This window comes from Papaver somniferum, chromosome 4 (assembly GCF_003573695.1).
Source record: "Papaver somniferum cultivar HN1 chromosome 4, ASM357369v1, whole genome shotgun sequence".
NCBI lineage: Eukaryota > Viridiplantae > Streptophyta > Magnoliopsida > Ranunculales > Papaveraceae > Papaver > Papaver somniferum.
Window position 1 is genome coordinate 117093173 of NC_039361.1, and position 14275 is coordinate 117107447.

The 14275-nt window shown below is 37.0% G+C and overlaps 1 protein-coding gene across 1 annotated transcript in view; it reads right to left on the bottom strand.

The window, feature by feature from the left end:
- The window catches only part of LOC113273038, a 43691-nt gene extending 32495 nt beyond the window's left edge, over positions 1–11196 (bottom strand). The window contains exons 1-2 of the mRNA XM_026522810.1: positions 11139–11196; positions 9545–9722 (exon numbers count right to left, since the gene is read on the bottom strand). Coding sequence (XP_026378595.1) covers positions 9545–9722; positions 11139–11196 — 236 coding nt within the window. The remainder of the gene's footprint in view (positions 1–9544; positions 9723–11138) is intronic.
- Positions 11197–14275: the final 3079 nt, after the last annotated feature.

The window sequence follows — 14275 nt, forward strand, 5'->3', positions numbered from 1 at the left end:
AATATCTTTTTTCGCTACCTTACGATTAATATTATTGTGAGGTGATTGATATTTCTATGCTGTTCTTCAGGAATATAAGTCCGGTGTATCAATTGGTTCTTTTTCACCTTGATTTCTCAAAAGACGAAACAAAACTCATAGGTATTTCTGTGGGAGACAGATTTATCTATTCCTATAGACTTTTCTGTGTGAGACAGATTTGTTTATAAAGTCTTCGACTTTGGGTCGTAGCAACTATTGGTTGTGGGTAAGATCATCTAAGGGAATCAAGTGCGTAGTATCCTGCTGGGATCAGAGATGTAAGGAGCGTAACAGTACCTTGAATCAGTGTGAGATTGATTAGGGTTTAATTACAGTCCAATCCGAAGTTAAATTGTTAGTAGGCTAGTGTCTGTAGCGGCTTAATACAGTGTGGTGTTCAAATATGGACTAGGTCCCGGGGTTTTTTCTGCATTTACGGTTTCCTCATTAACAAAACTTTTGGTGTTTGTGTTATTTCTTTTCCGCATTATATTTTGTTATTTAATTGAAATATCACAGGTTGTGCGTTCAATCGATCAATTGGGAAATCTAACCTTTGGTTGTTGATTGAAATTGATTGATCCTTGAACATTGGTCTTTGGCACCATTCAAGTTAATTCTCTTATATTCAATCGGGCTCGCAAATTCCTATTTGATGATTGAAGTTTGAATTGAGAAAGAAAGATACAAAACTCTTTGATATACTTTTCTCTAGATTAAGTATAATTGTCTATTTGATTCTCTTGAAAGTATATTGGAGTTTGTCTATTCAGATTTCCAAACGAATTGTTGGGTGTGGTTGTAAGACCCTCGCTTTTTCAGTTGGTATCAGAGCATGCAAACACATTAAAGACCTTAAAAGTTTGTGTTTGTAGCGATCTAAATATGGACAGAAGTGATATCTCCATAAACGTACCACCAGTCTTCGATGGATCAAATTACTTATGGTGGAAACTTGATATGCGTGCGTTTCTTCAAGCGCGTGATTTTCAATCATGGGTTTATGTGGTTAATGGATATAATCCTCCGGTAGTTACAGAAGGCGATGTAACAATTCCAAAGGATATTGGTAGATATGATGTCGTCGAGATTCTTGCTGCAAAGCAAAATTCTGATGGGTTAAATGCTATCATTCATGCCATTACCCTAGAGCTCCAGCATCATGTTACTACTTTCACAAAGTCTAAAGATGCTTGGGATATCTTAGAAACTGTATTTGAAGGGAATACAAGTGAAAAGGAAGCTAGGCTTCAAAACCTAAACTCCGATTGGGAAAAGCTTTGTATGGCTTCATTTGATGAGTTTAATCACAAAGTGTATGAAATTGTTAATGTATATTTTGTGTTGGGTAAGACTATTCCTGAAAAGGATATTCTGATTAAAATTCTCAGATCGGTGCCATCTTGATACGGTTCTAAGAAGCCTGCCATCATTGAGGGAAATAACCTTGATACTCTTTCCATAAATTCTTTGGTTGGCAAGTTAAAATTACTTGATCATGATCAGAATGCAGTCAGAACGTCTGCGTTCAATGTTGTGACCATTACAAGTGAAGCTTCTAATTTGTCATGGGCTGATGAGTGCTGCTCTAATCAATCTGATCTTAACAGATCATTGATTACACAAAAGATCAAGGATATTGTGAAGAAAAGCAAGAGATCCGAGAAAATATCTTCTCTCTCTGTTGCTATTGATGATTCAGTTCAAGAAGAAATATCTCAGTGTATCAATGGTATATGTTCTGGATTTTCATCCCTCTCGGCAGAAGTCTCCATCAACTCAAATTCTGGCTCGGAATGTGAGTCTGCCACTGAGATTTTAGATTTCTTGGATAAAGTGAAGAAATTCACAAGGAAAATCTTCAACTAAAGGCTTTGTTGGAGAAACTTGAATCATCACTTCAGGTGAAAACTCTTGAGATTGACTGTCTTAATGATGAATTCACCAGAACCCTATCTCTAAAAGAAAACAAGATTAATTCTTTCAAGTGCGACCTGCAAAGGTTGACAGGAAGCTCCGACAAAATTTCAGCGATGTTATTTGGTCAAAAGGCTTTTGGTTAGGGTTCAAAAATATGACTGCGAGCACATTCGACTCATTTGTTCCATCCGGTTCTGGCACAACTGATTTTGTAAGTTGTGATAAACATGAGTCATCTTTACGAAGCAAAAACTCATCGCTGTTTTGCTTATTTCGTGGAAGTGCAAGTCATATTCAAAGCAAGTGTTGGAGATTCAAGAGAAACAATAAAAGAATTTCCAAACTTCAAAATGACATGCAAAGAATGAGTCTGACTATGGAGTAACAACAAATGACTGAGTACAAGAATAAGATGGCTAAAATAATTAGAACCAGTCGAGATATCACATCAAGGTTACTCAAATCTTGTAAAATATGTTGGTTATGTTCTTCATCTATGACTAAAAGTTATTTTGAGCAAGTGAATATTTTTTTGGTTAAGATAGATAATGGAACGTGAACTGTGAAGACTTTTTCAAAGGTTCTTTAGGGTTAGTTTTCCAAATAAGTCTATTTATGTTCATTTGTGATCAGAATTGTACTTCACTTTTTCTCTTTTAAAGATACAGTATCATGGCGCCTATAACTAGAGGTACTACAAAAAGGGATGCATAGAAGCTGTCAATGTGTATCTATATGAAGGAATTTTGTCCTCAAGAAAGAGAAAGGTGAAGGCTATAGTTAGTGATTCAGGTTCTTCCTTTAACTGTCTTTTGTCTGTTTGTCATCATAATAATAATTTCAGGACTATGTTGAAAGATTTCATCAGAAAAAGAAATGATTTAAAATCTCAAATTGTTTCATCGTTAGAAGAAATATCTCATTATGAACAAATGTTGTCTCTAACAAAGAACACACTACGTGGACTGAAAAGAGAACTTAGTGAATTAATTGATATTTCTGGAGATCTGGAGAAATTGAATGATCCCATTATCAACGGTTTTTTCAATAATGAAAAGGAATTCTCAGTGGATGCCTTGAGAAAGCTTTACAATATCTAGGAAACTTCTTATGAAAATTTATTCTTGTGTTTTTTAAGAAGGATAACTATAGTTTGGAATTGCCATTATTGTGAGTACACATAGCTATTCCCAACGTTTTCATCTTGCAATGTTTTTAGATTTATTTATTTAAATTATAAAGTTTATTTGGAAGATGATTTTTGCAATATTAATCTTTATGGTTTTATATATTGCAAATTTTTATGGGATATGTTGTTTACGTCCGTGAACCTTGAATATCCCATACTTGTTCAAAAGTTATCTCTATTATGTCAGTATGAAAGTATTGATAATAGAATGAACTTTTGATTACAAAAATTAAGCCTTTTATGTCATTATGCAAATATTGATGGAAGAAAGGAGGAACTTTTGTTTACAAAGATTAAGCCTATTATATGTCATTGTGAAAATAGTGATGAAAAATAGAATGAATCTTTGATTATTCCGCAGTATTGGTCTTTCACTGATCCACATCTTTGTGAATATACTGTATTGCTCTATAAGTTATCTTTTGTTGAGCATGACCAATTGAATTGATCATTTTCCTTATGGTTAATTCAATTTGAGATTTTTGGACACAAATTCACTTTCTTATCTGATTTTTTAATGTCCAAAGAAATCCTTCTTTTCTTGTAAAAGTAAGGTCGCTCTTGTTGTTCTTTCGGGAATGACATTTTATGGGGGAGAGTTCTTAATTGAACTTGAGTTTAATTACCAAATCTTTGTGGGGATTGTGGAATATTGTAGGGATTATCTTGTATCTTTCTAAACTCCTTGATGAATGCATTTAGTTTCGGCTATATTATTGCATCTAAACAAGTTGATATGTTGTTCTCTTTTGGTCATGAAGTATCTCTTTGAAAATTTCATGAGGATCCCACTAGTTTCCGTACCTTTGCCAATTTATATTGACAAAAAGGGGGAGAATTAATGTGTAGTTCACACTGCAAATACATATGATTTACGGATCATTATGTAAGCGGGAGTGGATTTAATGTTGAGATGAAGTATTGACTAAGAGGGAGTGATACATATCACCATAATACTGTTGTCAACGTTGTGATACAATTGGACTTTGATGATGTATAATGATACTATGACACTGTATATAACAATGATTGGGAGCAATTGTTTTCTCATTATAATTGCTATGGATCTTCAACAACAATGATGCGGAATTGAACACTTTGGAATCATTGGAGTACTTGGAAGTGACGAAGATTTCGAGTAATGTTGAAGAACCAAGGAGATCAAGCATTTGGATGAGAAGCTACAAAGTTTATTTATTTTGTAATCCATATGTATTAATAGTTTTGTCACTAAAATTGACAAAGGGGAACATTGTTAGAGCATTGCTCGGTCGAACTCGCAAGCGTTGCTATCTCAAGCTTGTTCGTCAATGTTAGTGATCAATACTATAAGTCTTGATTTCTAGTCTACTTATAGATGTTTTGGACAAGGATAGATTCTGTAGTTGAGCGTTATACTTCACGGCGTTCATCAATTGAAGGGGAAGAACTATTAAGTAGAGCTTGTGGAACTTCATCAAAAAAAGGTATGTGGAGACTGAAACTCATCTATCACTTGGAAAGTCTATTTCTACTATATCTCCTATATTGGGACATAAGTCGTGTTACAATATAGTTTTCTATTATACACATTTGAGATTTCGAGCTCAGTTTAACTCGCTTACATATTTCTCGGAATATGTGTTGGTAAGCTTTCGCTTCAATCAAGTTCATCTTTATCATGTGAAAATCGCCGAGTAACATCTTACATGGTTTTTGTGATACAATCATTTGTTGTAGACTTGGAATGCTTCGTTATTTCAATAACTTGAAAATTGTTTTGATGCTAATAGTGTATGAAAACGTTTATTGTCATCCTCTAAGAAAGTTTCAATGATTTAAATAAGAGATTAAAATACTTAACCATCATTGGACTATAAACATATTGTGCATTCTTGCATGTATGTGATAAATGACCGGAACTAAAGTATGCATACTCTGTATGCGTAGTTGAAGTTGTGAAATTCCGTATACCAAGTACACATACCGGTGCGCATACTTGCGTAAGGTATAGGTCCGGGAATTTCAGCTGGGATTTGGAAGTGTACTAAGTATGCATACCCGTTTTCATACTGGGATTTGGAAGTGTACTAAGTATGCCTACCCGTTTGCATACTGGGATTTGGTTGTCATATTTTAGTTTGTCAAAGTCGCTTGACTATATATTAGAGTCAACTTCGTTTAGGTTAGACTAGAAAGCATAGGAATGTTAAGACATACAAGTATTACTCCGAAGACCTGAAGAATGTGAAGAAGTAACGAACTACAATAACGACATCATCCTTCCACTTGAGGTTAGTAATACTGACTTGAACTTGTTTCATTCCTAACGTATAATATATCCATGTTTGGAAGTGTGTTAACCTGAAAACATAACCGTGAAGCTGCATATACTGTATATATTATATGTTATACTCTAGTGATGTGACATGATCATAAAAGTATGATCATAGTATTAAATAATTAGACTATGAAGTGTAATGCTTATCTTTTGAACTTCGTAGATATGACATCGACATAATCTTGTTTATAGTGTTATGATTATGTGAATGGGTTGTGGTGAAAATTTAATCTTAGGAAAAAATGTTTTACATTTGTTTAAAGGAGGTACATTCATGAATCGAAAGGGAAATCAATAGGGTTATTAGTCTTGCTATTCATTACATATCTTTGGATGACCAATATGTGTGAGTTGGTAGAACCGATCTTAACTCAAGTTATGCATCTTGGTATAACCGATCATAATGCCTAGACTTATGATTTGGTATGACCGGTTCTGGTAATTGGTGTAACCGATCCTAAGTAATCACCATGAGATGGTATGATCGATCATTGTTAGGTATCACCAATCCTAGTGATTGGTATAACCGATCTGAACCCATGTATATGACTTGGAAGGACCTATCACAACTAAAAATTGTGATTTGGTATAACCAATCACATAATAGTCTTGGAATATTGGAAAACCAATTCTAAACTTGTTTGGAAGTGTGGTATAACCGATTCCAAGAAGCAAATCCATGTAAATATGAAGTAAGGATTTGCAATGAAAAGATGTCAACATACTTTGAACACGAGGAGTAACTCTTATCATTTATTGTTCAAAGATATTTCTTGGTATTTAAGGTGATCCTGTGTCGAAATAAATTAAGGATATTTTTAATTAAGGTTTTTGATTTTATGTGCTTTCATTACCAGCAATTAATGCGTAGCTCTAGAGAACAAAAATTAGTAATGTGCATTTACTAATTGGAGATTTTCTATTGAGAGATTTTGGAAATATTGGACCAACATTTATTGGAATTATGAAACAAGTTCTTACCAAGGAAGATGTGAGTTCTTACCTGAATCGACTCGTCAGAGGATTTCCGCTTGCTAAAAAGAAGCGACTTCAACCTAGGATGATTCTATAAGATCTCGGGGGTAGGCTTATCTCGTGGTATTGTCATAGCTGCTTGTACGAATTGATGAAGATTAAGAAGCTCATTCCGCCAGAATTCTCTATATTTAGGAGTCACCACAGGCTTTCTTCCGGGAGAAGGAATGAGAGGCTTTTCTCCTCAATATAAACACTCATATCTAAGACATATTTCAGATGCTCTATTAAGGGTTTTGACGAACGAAGAGACGGGAATCCCTGTGAAAAGACGAGGGTACCCAAATATACCTCAATCTAAAACTTTTCCACCTATAAGTCCTTTCTCCGAAAGTGAGTTTATGGACCGAGTCGAGGCAATACAACGAATCGGTTCACACTTCGTGTGATCGTCTATGGATATGAGATCGAGACAATACGACAACAAGATAACTTGCGTGATTGACTATAGATACAAGATCGATACAATACAACAACGAAGTATGATTACTTGATAATATGTTCGTACTTAACCAAACACTATAGGATTGCTATCAAGTAATTAGGAATTAACGTTTGTATATTTTACTTCTAATTATAATAAATAAATTATAATTGCGGAAATAGAAAAGTAAAAGACACAGCAAGATTTCGTTAACGAGGAAACCGAAAATGCAGAAAAATCCCGGGACCTTGTTCAGAATTGAATACTCTCAGAATTAAGCTTCTATACAAAATCTAAACCAACTTCGTATATTTGAGACCAAGCAACTAAACCTATAGTTCACCTAGTTCCCTTAGTATCCCTGCGCCTCCAACTTGCAATAAGTCACGTACTTGGAACAATTCCTTTGGTTCGTATTCCAAACAGTAAAGGAACAACAAATCTGTTCGGTAATAACTCTTTTCAAACAATGTGATATGAGTTTGACAAAATGCTCTTCCGTTTAACCTATAAACTCCTTTGTCGGGTTCTTAGATCAATCTATTTAACAACCACCAAAGTAATTTTTTAGACTATGCAATCAATACTATGAATTACAAAGAAATGTATTGATGCCGATTTACGCAACTAATCAATCCAATCTATCAATAGATAAACTGATTATAGTTGGATCCCAGTCGATCAAGTTTTGTGCACACCAAAGATTATGAACTCAAATAAGAAATCTTTTTTGTATTCAAATCTTCTTAGATCTTCAACACACACATGCACACAAACAAATTGAGTCTCTTGTGATCAATCACACACAGAACAGAGTCTGTTAATGATGGATTATCACAAGACATCTTTAGATCTACAAACAGTCTAAAGATCCTCGTAGATACTTCGATCTAGTTTGAGTGAATCTTATATCAGGAGAGAAGATTCTCAAGCATAAACAAACTAGGTGAAACCAAAGTTCAAAAACCGTTAGTCAATCAAATCAATCAAAAACTACTAATAAACTGCAATTATCTAGTTTCCCATCAACGGTACTCATAGAGCTTCTTAATCCCAAAGAAGTCTTTAAAACGAGCGTTCGTAAGAGATTTCTCCTAATTAAGGTACTTTCCTCTCCGAATAGACGGCTCCACCAGTAACAACACAACTAGGTAATTTTGCTGGCTCTGAGGATTAGTTTGCTCGAAATGCAAACTTCAATATATATAGACCAAGGAAGTTTGGACACCAAGGAATTTCCAAAACCGAATATTCTCAAAGATATGCAATAAAGCCAAAATCGGTTTTCATAATTCCTGGAAATGCTCTATCCAAATATTGACCGAAATCTCAGAAGAATATCTCCAATTAGTAAATGCACATTACCAATTTATTTTCTAAAGATATGCATTTAATTGCTGGAAATTAAAAGCATATAAAATTAAAAACCTTAATTAAAATATTCTCAATTTATTTCGATCCGGGATTCTCCTTTAGTTATTAAGGAATATCTTTGATAATAGGTAAGAATTACTGCACGTGTTCAAAGTATGTCGACATCTTTACTTTGTAAATCCGTTTTCATATTTACAATCTTGGAACCGATTTGCCACACTTCCAAACGAGTTTATAATTGGTTCATCTGATTTCCAAGAACTATGTGATTGATCAAAAACAGTCAATCACCATTCATGGGTTTAACGGTTCTACCAAACACAAAGTTCGGTTCTACCTCCAAGTAGCTACTAGAATCGGTTACACTAGTTTCCATAAAATGGCTAACTAAGTACCAGGATCGGTTACCACTATCTCATGGTATTACTTGTGATCGGTTTCATAAGTTATAGGATCGGTTACACCAATTACTAAAACTTGTTAACCTACCACAAGGATCGATTACACATCTTGTTATTAGTCCCACCAAGTACTAGGATCGGTTACCCAATGACTAAGATTGGTCACACCAATTACAAATATCGATCATACCATCTTAGGTGATTACTTAAGATTGGTTTCACTAATAAAAGTCATGCCGATACATAAGTCAGTCATTGTGAATAGTTTTACCAAGATACATAAACAAGTTATGAGCGGTTATACTAAACACACATATTGGTAATCCAAATATTTGCAATGAATAACAATACCAATAAGCCTAACGATTTCCCTTTCGATTCACAAAACAAGTTTATGAATTGTACTTCCTTTAAATGAATGTAAAACATTGTTTCCTAGGACGAAATCTTCACCCATACCCATACATAATCACAATAGCATTCATACGATTATGCCGATGTCTTATATACGAAGTTCAAAAGATAGGCGTTATACTTCGTATTATAATTCCTTAATACTACGTCTAACTAGAGTATAATCATTCACAGCTTCGCAGTAATGTTTTCAATATAGCACGACTTGAAAGATACGTTAGGAACAAAACAGTTCAAGTCAAAATATTACTAACCTCAAGAGGAAGGATGATGTCGTCGATGTAGCTCTTTACTTCTTCACATTCTTCAAGTCTTAGTAATACTTGTAAGTCTCATATCCTAATAACTTTCTAGCTAACCTATACGAAGTTGACTCTATTAAATAACCAAGCGACTCTTTAAATGAGTTTTGGTTCACTAAAATATGACAACCAAATCTGACATACCTGCGCTTATTGGGTTCAACCGAGTAATGCTCTAACACCCTGACCAAAAACCATCTGACGAGCAGCTCTGTCGATGTTATAAGATTCCACATTAAAGGATCCCATGAAGAAAGATGGAACATACCCAGTTGCGTTTCTCCGCTGAACACAATCTCTACGATACCCATATTCTCTTCACCTGAATGCAGCATCAAACCAGAAGCATAAGTAAAGACATTTGGATGAACTACAGACGAATGGACTGCAGCCTAAGGGCGAAAACTCATAGCATGCACATCGTCCAAAAAATCAATAAGTCTCCTACCAGGATTTGGGCGTCTATCTGACCAACGGAGTATTTTAGCACCTCTATATATATATCCGAAAATGGAATACTGGGAGTAGGAGCATAACAACTAAAATGTTCCCATAAACATGCTTGAATGAAGGCGATGTGAACATGAGATTCCACTTTCAAATACCCATTGGAGACGTACATATCTGACATTAAAGAATCAAGATGGGAGTATAAGGAACCAAGAAACAAGTTACCTATAGGCAGAACCACGCCTTGTGCAAGCTTGATGGCGACTGGGACTAGCCCCAATCTTATTATTTTGTACCAGAACCATCATCAAAAATATCTCTAGACAGCCACAGACACAATAATACGGCAACGCTGGTCCATGACTCTTCTATCTTCTTAACTAGAGTGATGTGCCGTGACTCTTATTCATCAGACAACTTAAAGTCAAGGTTTCCTACAATCGGAAGGTTCAACAACGCTGCTACACTCTCCAAAGTGATAGTCGTCTCAAACGATCAACATATGACCGTGTGAGTAGGAATACACCATCGAGAGATGAAAGTAATCAAGCCGGGAAAATCTTTCTTAATGTGGAGCTTTGTAGACGCTTTAACAGCTTCAACGACTTGTGCTTTATTCAGAGTAGCCCTGACATGATCGTTGCAGAGCATGTACCTCATCCATCCATCCCAGGAGCGCAATGGAGTATGGAAAATTTTCAAATCCACTGGAGAAGCTGGATACTTATTCTTCTGGAGACAGAACCTTATTACACGTTCTGGAGAAATTGATGGCACGACTTCTACATCCTATGAATTAGTAAGGAGAGTTATCACATGACCAGGATGAGTTCTAGCAGTTGTGTAGGATACTTCGAAGAATTCATCATCTATATTCGGCATATCTTTGAAATCGTGAATGCCTCCTTGATTAGCGGTGGAAACATCTCCAGGTGACATATTATCCAAACAAAAACTTCGTACGCTCCTATTTACTTTTGGGTAGCTACACGTACAAGATGGAAAAGGGTTACTACTTTTATATATACTTTTAAGAAGAGAGTCACACAATACAAATCCTAGTCAAAATTTGTGCTAATGGTCGAATCTACATGATCGAAGAAATATGGAGCTTGCTTACCAACAAAATTGTGAATACTAAAATTCACGAAAAAAAAGAGAGCAACCGTGGGAATTGTACCCACAACCACAACCAAACCAGGGTTTTACACCCGTAAAAAAAAAAAAAAAAAAAAACTTGCCGCAGGTATTACACCCACGGCCAAAACCTAAGAAGAAGAGTACCTACCTCGAATTCCTTCTGCTATGTCCGTCTGTCTGCTGGCCTTGCTGTTGATACTTGTCATGTTGGCATTGCCAAGACTCAACTAGGGTTTTTCATCCAAAAAAAGAAGAAGAAGAAGTAAGAATAAGATGAATACCTACCTTGATTAACCAATGCTTAGCTTCAACCACCAACAATATGGATGGAAGAGATGTTTCTAGCTGCTAATGGAGGTGATAAGTTAACACGACTCGCACAAAAAAAAGAAACCTGATGAAGATGAGATGAAATTACTTGTTGCTGGCAGTTGGCGCACATGATGATGGAGTTGGTCCTGTTGCTCGTGCAAAACATCTAATAACTAAAGCCCCCTTTATAATCGACGAGTTTCCAAGTCTGGAAAGGAATTCTTCCTCTCGCTCGCATGTGCGGGATTAGGGAAGCCTGGTCGATCTCCAAAGCCTTGGACGGACATGCTCGCTTTCCCTTTTCCTACCATTAACGTTTGATGAGCAAGAGCGTTAATTTGTTAGTATCCCCTGATTGATGGCTTGTTTCACCGGTACGACTGCAAGGAAGTTCGAACCAACTGGTATCTCTTTGATAACATTTATCTACTTCATCTCGTTAATTTTATTTTCGTCTGCCACCATCTAGTGCTTGCCCCGCAACAATGTCACTATTACGTGCTAAGCATGGGACTTAATATTGATGGTGGTTTTTAGTTCAAGGGTAAAACCGTAAAACCCCATATTTATGTGTCTTCATTCTGTAAAGAAGTAAAGCCATTTAAAGTTGATGAGTGCCTATGCCTCTCTGCTTACATATTACCGAATAATTCAGTATCTCTATGTACGATATTTATTAGAATAATATTGGTGCATGTTGCAATAATCCTAGATATTCTATGAATTTTATTTAAGCTCTTAGTTGTGTTATTCATTAATGCAGATTGATAAGTATCTATTCTATGATGTGTTCTTAGCTGAGCTCTTAATTATGACATGATATGACGTTTAATGCTCATTTTAGCTGAGTAGCATCAATCTCCTGAAGTGTCTGGATCAAGATATGCATGAAGGTACGAAACGCACAAGTTGCGCCTACAAGACCAGTGTTGCGCTAATTTTGTGTCAATTCACAAAATTCAGTTTTTGACGCAATCTAAAAACCTAGGCAAGCTAGGAATAGAGCTAGCAGGAGAAAAATCCTACCAAAAGTCAAAAAATAAGAAAAAAGGGAAACCATGACTAATTGGGGAAGTAGCAAAAGGGGCACGACCGCGCCACTTGGCCGGTCGACTTGCCCTATCTTGCGCCTCCCATGGCCAACCTCCCTTTCTCCATAATGATGTCTGCGGTCCCCTCTTTCCTATCGGCCAATCGCATCGCTTTAAGGTCACAAGCTCCGCCTTTAATTGCTAAGTGGATGTAGGTTGGCCGAAGCGCTCATATTTCTTAAGAAAATAGATCTGGCCGTCCAAGTCGGTCGTAAATTGATCACGACCACACGACTTGTCCGGCTCCATTAATTAACCTAAACCTATACAAGCTTGGTAAATAAGGTGCCGTTATGATGACTGGCCACCCACCTATTGCCTCGACCAATCATATCGATCCTAGCCTACCTATTTCGCTCCAAATCGTTGGCCAAAATAAGATAGTCGAGCTGTTTATTTTTATAAAGAATTAAATCTAGGCTGTCCAAGTCAGTTGAAAAATGATCACGACCACGTGACTTGGTCGGTCAATTTAACAAGCTTGGCTCTCTCCTAACATGACCGAGAAATATCCATGACAGATACCTACCGGCCCTCTACTATTTCAACCAATCAGGTTACTCCTAGCATGCTTTCTTTGCTCTGAATCATCGTCCAAAGTAGGCTAGTCACGCTGCCATGAGTGTCTTAATTAGGTTAAACGATAATAAAAAACTGCCGCAAATCATCTCAAGCATATAACTTGACTAAATGATTTGACCGACTTAGATTTAATTTGGGACAACCAATGAGATGCCATAATGGATACCGGTCATCCCTCTCCTATAAGGGCCGATCACCTCATTCCCCAATCTTGCCAGTACGGCCCCAATAGTTTCTCAAAGACAGCCGGTCACGCTCCTTTCAAGACCGTGAAATCCGCGACTAAGAGAAGGCTCTATACAACGATGATTTACATGTATCGATTATTTTTGAGTTGCTTGCTTAAAAGCGATGCTTTACATGCATCGATTAAAAACGATATTTTATGGATATCGATTTCATAAATAATTTCATAATTTATTTAACCTAAAAGCACCATATGCTATTGTTGATGGTGATTTTTAGATTCACGTTAAAATCATAAAACCTTAGTCTAACATGACGTCACTCTATAAGAAAACGAAGCCGAGAGTACCAATAGCTCCACTAATCACATTTATTGAACCATTCAACATGTCTGCGTTAAATTACCAGGATACCTTTTTTATATGCCATACTCCACGGCAGAGCCCTCGTTACTGACTGGCATCATCTCTGCACATGCCATCCGGGCATGCTAGCCAAACGTGCCAATCACGCGTGCCACATATTTTAAACTAGGGTTTCGACACGCTAAACCCTAATAGCCATATCTCCGCGCTAAAGGCATGCCAACCATGCCAGCCACACCACCGTGCCAATGGCATGCCATGCCAGCCATATCTCCGCGCCAAAGGCATGCCAACCATTCCAGCCGCACCACCGTGCCAATGGAATGCCATTCCAGCCACATTTCCGCGCCAAAGTCATGCCAACCATGCCATCCACACCACCGTTCCAATGGCATGCCATGCCAGCCACATCTCCACGCCAAAGTCATGCCAACCATGTCAGACGCACCACCGTGTCAATGGCATGCCATGCTAGCCACATCTCCGCGCCAAAGGCATGCCAACCATGCCAGCCACATCTCCGCGCCAAAGGAATACCAACCATTCCAGCCAAACCATAGTGCCAATAGCATGCCATTCCAGCCACACCTTCGCACCAAATCCATGCCGCCCATGCCTCCATGCCGTTGGCTGCCAAACGAAGGGTTGCAACAATCAACGACCACCATTTCTTCTGAGATGCAAATCTCAGCCGTCAAATTCTCCACCAAGCGCGAGGCAACTTTTCGCCCAATGCCAAGCCCTAATTT